Consider the following 7,323-nt stretch of genomic DNA (forward strand, 5'->3'; position numbering starts at 1 on the left):
TTTTAAAAGACTAAAAAAGACTAAGTAAAATAATCACTTGAAAAATAGTCAATATTTAAACAAATTAAAAATTGAAATATAAATGTTTAAGAAACAAAGCTGAATTTAAACAATCCAAACAAAAATAAACACACACCTGTTTATTTACATATTAAAACATTTATTCAGAATGAAAAAAATGTAAACGATGGAGTTCTCAGTTATGTTGCTTCTTTCTGTGTCTCAGTCTTAAGTCAGTTCTAGAGCTTCTTCAGACTCCAGACACTCTTCAGTCTTTTGAAACCCAGCTCCATTCCCTGCTGGATCTCCTCCAGTCTCAACATTCTCCTCTCCCTGCCCTTCACTGGTCATGGTAGTATCCCCCCCATCCTGGTCAGCAGTGGTGTTCTGTGAGTCAGCCACCTCCTCATCCTCATCTTCCACATCCATTTCAAAAACACGTATGTGCCTCAGATTGGCACTTAGCTGCCAAGAAAGAAAAAGAAAATGTTTATAGCATAGTTTCACCCACTAGTGTACCTCCACTGGCAGGGTAGATTGACAGTCATACAGATCATCTGACTTCACCTCTCGGTTATACTAATTGCACTACAGTTCAATCATGTATAATTATGCACAAAAATCAACATGCACAATTATCTGGAAGGTACTAGACATGATTTGACCTACCACGCAGGCTACTTTGCGGATTCCATTGACGGCAACAAACTGAGCCTTCATGCCTTCCAGTTCCCGCCACTGATTCCCCAGCACCATGCCTTGGCATGGGATGGCACTGCCCTGCTGGTCCAACCTGACAATTTAGGTAACATGGACAGTATTGTTGAATTAGGCCTCATCTCTGCAGTTTAGCTTCTAGATTATGTGCACAGTATATGAGGGACATGGGTGTCATTTACACACGCAGCTATCCCTTTAAGGATCTGCAATGACTTTTACAACTTGTTAATGCATAACCTTAAGATTCAAGATTCAAGATTTCTTTATTGTCATTCCAACACACATTAAGACATGAGGAAATTAGGTACTGCCTCATTTGGACAGGGCTTTTGACCCATTGAGGACTACTAGTGGAGAAAAAGTCAGTATTTCAACCAGAAAAGGTCCTAAAAGGGCAACAGAAATGAGCACAAACACATACAAACCTTAGGTTTGGCTCCCAGTTGAACTCAGTCTCACAGCTCAGGGTGGAAGCAAGAGGGAGTTGAGCCAGGACAGATCGACTGCTGTTTTCTTCTACTCCTTCCAAGACCACAGTTAGCATTTCGTCATCATAGAAACGAGCATCAAGGCAGCTGTAAGCATAATGAGACCTGCAAAAGGAAAAATAAAGTACACTGTAATTTAGGAACACCGTTACCAGCCAAGGAATTTGTTTGCAAAAATGTCAGTGGCATGTCATCACAGAAACTCACTGGGCTGCGGCGTTACCATCATCATCTGCACTGTCAAGATGGTGACTGAGGTCAACTGACATGACACTGTTGGGAATATGTCTGCACAAGCAAAACAAATGTGAGAAAATACACACATACAATGTACATATCCATATAACATCACTGAAATCTACCTGGTAGGGTCTGTTCCTCGTCGTAAAAGATAGAGCTTGCACGGTGAGATATGTGGCATGCTGAACACAACATAATGCATTTTGGCCTTCTTGTCATTCCACCTGTAAAACAACCAAGAAATTATTAATACAAGCAGCTAATTTGTTGTTCTAGATTATTGTCAAACAAAATATTTATAACAGTGTTTGTTACTTACAAAGATGGAAGTTCAAAAAGTCGCAGAGTGTTTGAGCTGGAAAGACAACAGAGTTGAATAAGTAAATACAATTTTACATGAATTGGGTCATATTTTAAATAACAGACATCAGATCGCACCTCTCTGGAACTGTGTACAGGGGCAATGATACAGCCTGTTTTACAGACTTTCCAATTACTTCCTGCAGAAAAACAAAGTGAATAAGGAGAATGTTGGCAGAATAATTCTAATTTCCAAAAGCACATCCAAAAGTTACATTGAAATAGTTATACATGATTAAAAATCACATTGTTCTATGGTAGACAAAATGCTGCAGCAAGGCTTTTCAGTTACCCACAGAACAGCTGCTAATGTCAAAGTCAATCTTAAAGACACATTTCAGGTTGTTTAATTGCCCTGAACTTGAGCATGGCTGCAGAAGTAACTGCTCCTGCAGGACATCCTGTATGACAAAGAGCAGCAATGACCAGGCTGTGAATGTCCCAGATATTCAAAGCCTGGCCATTGCTGCACTGATATTTTGAACTACACACTTAATTATGATGCTTAGAAAATAAGTGATTCAAATGTGTGAAAGAGCAAGCTGTGAATCATTGAGAACTCACTGCAGGTTTCTGGAGACACTGCTCAATCACATTCTCCATCATCCTCTTGACAAAGTGCAAAGACTTTTGGGGGTATGAAGGAAACAGCAGAGGGCTCTCTATAAAAAAAGATTTAATCTCTTAGTTCTTACATATTTGCACCAAACAAAACACTTAATGAAGTAAAGAAAAAACAAATTTGCTTATCACAATTTTCTTCACACACTTCTTAAGTAACAATCATAGCTCACCCTTGAGGTGTGTACTCTCCTGCAAAAACTTAAGCCACTGGTTTCCCTTGTTGTTGGGCGGGGACACGAGGTCCTCATCCTCGTCCTTCAGGTACTGTAGATGTCCACATGAAAGACAAACCACAATGAAAAACAACAACGGAAACACTCAAAACAATGCAACACAAAGCCACTAACCTGACCAACTCGTTCCACGTTGAAGTACTTCCCTTTGCGATCAAATAGTTCTTCATTCTGTTCAGAGCACAAATTAACTCAATGTGTGAAAAGGTACCAGTGCATTGAATTTAAGATGCATGTAACTGTCTTTACAAGGCTATTATGCTGGACTTACCTCACTGAAATGTTCAGACAAGAAGTCAGCAACAAAAGCGATGTCCTTCTGAGTCATCTGAGGGATGAGTCAACATGGTTTCAATATTCATCAACATAGAAATACATAATATCAAAACATCCTTAAGAAACATTGATCATTCACCTTGTTGAGTTCAGGTGGTACATGCTCCTCACACATTCTTAGCATGGCTATCGGGAAATAAACCAAAAACAGTTTCAGCATAAAGACAATATTTACCACTTCGCATAGATACACATGACAATTATAATCTCTCTTTATGCACCAATAAGTCATAATCCTGAAGTTTAATTTTATTTGACAGAAACATTTCATTCTTACCTACATATAGCCACCGAAAAAATGCTTTGAAGTTTTTCATACTCTTGTCAATCACCCTAATTGACAAAATTAGTGATTACACAGGGAGCAGTGAATTAACATGGCAACACATAAAGATACAAACGGGTTCATAAATCTTTTAACTCACTGCAGAAGTTCATTGGCTTTCAGCGAAAAGGAGCCCACTGCAGTGATAGCACCTGGAAACACAGAACACACAAGTGGCTCTTTCTTGATGATTAAACGCTGGATTTTTGTCAATCATGTAGGTTAGGAAAATGGTACCTTCTATTGCTACTGAATCTAGACCAAGTGGCTCAAACTTTTGCTTCCATAGGGACATGCCTTTCACCTCACTGAGGTGATACAACAGAGCTTCCGAGCCACTGCAGTGAACAGAAAAGGAGAGAGATTTACGTTTACATGAGATACCATCAGGCAGCAGTCTAATCTTTGGGAGAGATGAAGTGCTAGAAAATACCTCTGCAGGTGGCTGATCACTAGCTTCTGGATGCTTGAGTAAGAGGACTCGATGGACTGGCCTAGCTTCTTCAGGCCCTATGGTAGAAATGTAGAAAATACAACAGACAAACAAGATGAGATTCAGGTCTATACACCAGAATACATCTGTATTGCAACATCAGAAACAAAAGCACAACAAATTTATATCTGAACTTGATATGAATTCCAATAGGAGTTGAAATAGAATCAAACTACTTCTCACCTTGACAGTCAGCTGATTCATGAGAAGAGCTTGTAATTCTAAGCTACATGGAAGCAGAAACCAAATGGCAAAGCAAATTACAACATTTTCACAAAAAAGCAATTCAGCTAACAAATGTTGTTTTTACCACCATCTACAAGCTATAGCTAGCATCATGACATTATAATATAAAAAAAAGAGTATACATTTATTTTTTTTGTACCTTGACTGTCCCCAAAGCAAAAGCTCCAGAAACTCATCTTGAACCTGTGTGCTTGTGTTCTTCTCCTTAAAAATTGGAAAAAATACATTTGTTCACGCTCTCTTATATTAACCAGTTTGAACAACAACCTGCGATATACTGACCTGAACAAACTTAGTGAGCCGGAGATCCATCTGCATGAGGATGTCCTCCCAGGCTTCACACATACATGTAAGGGAGAGGTGCAGGTACTGAAGCAGCGTTGAGATGTGGGTGAACTTGCGAGCCATTCTGGTGACTTCAGGCAGACAGTCGGACAACAACCCTGTGTCCAGCTAGAAGACAAAGACATGCCTTAAAGTGAATTTAAAATGATGCATGAGTAAAAAACAATCCCTGAATCTTACCTGAAAGTAGCATATCTCTGGATTGCTTTCAGCAGACCTGACCTCCGTGATGACAGAGAGAGACTTAAGATCACTGGACAGACTCAGGCTGCGACACATTCCTGATACCTGTAAACAAAATTCAGAAAAAGGAATTAGATTATAATCACAGTTGTCTAATGACAGAACTGTTTTGGTTTATGGTTACAGTTAGCTAGTTTTCACTTCAGAACTTTTACATATTTTATTTTACATGAATTTAATGTCAAAATTGGTTGAAATGCTGTAGAGAATCAAATTTTGTTCCAAGACGTTTCAATCGAGTGAACAAATTACTGGGCTGCTGCACATCTCTGCACTACAGCTTTATTTTCTGCTGCCTACAAATGCCCACTGACTTTTCATAATTTATCAATCTACATTCATTTTACCAAAGTCCTCCAGAAGATACAAAAAACAACTCTTATTTATTATTTAACAGCCTTACTCCTGTCAAAGTTGCAATCTTGTACATTCCATAGGCATAAAGCTCCACAAATCCATCATCTCCTCCAAGGACAAGAATATTCAGTCTGCAAAGACATAAAATGGAGTGAATATGAAATTATCTTTAAACTTTAAAAAGAGAAAACTTTGTCAAAATTACTCAACACGTCTTTTTGTGTGTTGATTAAATATTGTGCTCATTACCTGACTTCTCCCAGTAGATTCATGATTTCATCAGACTTTTCCTCACTATAAGACATAAATACATACTTTTGGCTGTTATCAGAAACTCAAAACAGACATTGCCTCAGTAATGTATTATTAATTAAAATGGCATCCCACCTGAAGATCTTTGATGTTGTGCTATAGCTAGGATAAATTTAAAAAAATGAAAGATGTTAGTGATTCAACCCAGGAGTTGCCTTCTTAAACATGTCTACTAAGTTTTACTGTTACCTCTTGGGGAGTGGTGGTAATTTGGGAAGAAAGAGTTTTGATTCATCTTCTGAATTGTAAAAGGAGGTGAGGACACTGAAACACAACAAGACACCAACAATTCATGCCATTCTTGAAAATTAAACATCGTCTGTGCCAATGATTGCTCTCTGAGACTCATATGCATACAGTACCTGCACTCCTCCATCACCTCCATCCAGTGCATGCAGGTGACAGGGTTCTGCACTGGAAACACGTGGAGGATTTCTGCTTTCTCGACACCACACAGGACCACCTGCTTGGTGTCTCCAAGGCTGAAGGCCAATACTGGGGATTGATGAGATGATAAAAAGTATAATAACCTCACTATTCCATCAATCCACAAAAGCGGGGAAAGTGTGTAGTCATCTCTTACTTTTTCCATCAGGTCTCCAGGCAAGTGCAGTGATCTCCGTCCCTGTATGCTCACTGGGTGGTAAACTCCAAACACGTTGGAAACTGGCCAAACGATGTAGTAGCAACTATGTATAAAAAGAAGTCTTAACATTAAAATCCGTAACAGGAAACAAAATGTGTTTAAAAAAACATAAACAAGGACAAAACTATATTTTTATTTACCTCTCCAGTTGTATTGGCCAGAGCAATCAGATCCCGTCGGGGAGACCATGCCATACAGAGCACAGGGTTAGGAAGCTGCTTCTCTCCCACTTGCCGAAAGGCAGGCATGTTGTTAGCTGGAGAAAAAAAGTAAGTACATAAATGATATGTATTAGGTTTTTTGGCAACTACAACTATACTAATTTTTCCTCTGTGATATTGTATCTCTGTTTTTGGTGCTTGAAGAAGACTGTTGAGCATTTGCTGATATGTATCTGCCAATTCCAAACAAATAAACAAAATTAAATCAAAACTGAATATTGTACAAAAATATATAAATGTGAATCGTCATAATAATCTGTTATATCTAAATGCACAGAAGTGACAGTGTAGTAAGTATATTATTGCTATAATTTCACTTCTGACGTGGTGTATACGAGACAAATTCCGTTATTAACGATATATGATGTATACATAGATCAGTAAGTACATAGTAATGTATTCTTTCAGACGAAGATCATAATACTTAAATTCATACAAATGCTGATAGAAGATTGAGTCATTTTATTTAGAGCGATCATTCGAATCACAACACTGTTTGTGACAATGATTATTTACGAATGATTGGATTTATTGTCACCACGAAATATGTAAATAAGCATGTAGTGTAGTACACATGTATGTTATCCACGACATTGGTAAACACAAAGCTATAAAAGTCAAAGTGCTGTGTTTATCAGGACACTTTTTCATCACTTACCGCTCAGAGCTGACGGAGGTGAAGCCTCTGAACGAACGTTAGCAAGTCTGTTAGCAAGCATAAGATGCTAAAGTAGAGAACATTCACGGTGCTGGACGTCACGAGAAGTGAAATAACAACTGCACCATACGGGCGTGAACTATGAAAGTGTCAAATCCACCCTGTTCTTTCCTGAATCACAATTATCTCAAGTTTTCTTCATGACGTTTTCACAATTCCGCGGACAGCGCCATATTTCCCCCGTCAACCAATCACTGGTGGGGTGCAACGGAAGTCGACATGAGACAAACTTATTCAGGCGAAAAACGCAATTGGTAAATAAAATAGTTCAAATTAAACGACCTAACTACAACGAGGTTTACTTTGCACTCATCACATTCACAATGGCTCTGTTCAGTTCATCTAAGTATGGACATTTACATATTCATATCTTAAAAATATTCCCTGCTGTACAGCACAGACCAAGTCCCTTAACT

At 38.5% G+C, this 7,323-nt stretch overlaps 1 protein-coding gene across 1 annotated transcript; it reads right to left on the bottom strand.

Moving 5' to 3' along the window:
• Positions 1-139: 139 nt before the first annotated feature.
• Positions 140-7,097, bottom strand: anapc4 (anaphase promoting complex subunit 4). The gene is made up of 28 exons (XM_044043139.1): positions 6,848-7,097; positions 6,109-6,224; positions 5,906-6,011; positions 5,685-5,817; positions 5,512-5,586; positions 5,398-5,424; positions 5,260-5,304; positions 5,057-5,141; positions 4,591-4,698; positions 4,348-4,518; positions 4,205-4,269; positions 4,003-4,045; positions 3,760-3,836; positions 3,564-3,664; positions 3,427-3,478; positions 3,279-3,334; positions 3,081-3,127; positions 2,937-2,993; positions 2,780-2,836; positions 2,603-2,696; positions 2,373-2,470; positions 1,887-1,948; positions 1,768-1,803; positions 1,571-1,672; positions 1,416-1,496; positions 1,146-1,313; positions 670-793; positions 140-465 (listed from the first exon to the last, which is right to left on the bottom strand). The coding sequence occupies exons 1-28, from the start codon at positions 6,906-6,908 to the stop codon at positions 229-231; spliced, it is 2,484 nt and encodes an 827-aa protein (XP_043899074.1). The 5' UTR covers positions 6,909-7,097; the 3' UTR covers positions 140-228.
• Positions 7,098-7,323: the final 226 nt, after the last annotated feature.

This window comes from Solea senegalensis, linkage group LG14 (assembly GCF_019176455.1).
Source record: "Solea senegalensis isolate Sse05_10M linkage group LG14, IFAPA_SoseM_1, whole genome shotgun sequence".
NCBI classification, from domain to species: domain Eukaryota; kingdom Metazoa; phylum Chordata; class Actinopteri; order Pleuronectiformes; family Soleidae; genus Solea; species Solea senegalensis.

What these genes read in the sequence shown, in the direction of transcription:
- anapc4 (XM_044043139.1), bottom strand. Translation starts at nt 6,908, where the DNA reads ATGCTTGCTAACAGACTTGCTAACGTTCGTTCAGAGGCTTCACCTCCG. An exon ending in ACGTGGAACGAGTTGGTCAG is followed by an intron (nt 2,697 to 2,779) that starts GTTAGTGGCTTT and finishes GGACATCTACAG; the next exon opens with TACCTGAAGGACGAGGATGA. An exon ending in GATGGTAACGCCGCAGCCCA is followed by an intron (nt 1,314 to 1,415) that starts GTGAGTTTCTGT and finishes TTCCTTTTGCAG; the next exon opens with GTCTCATTATGCTTACAGCT.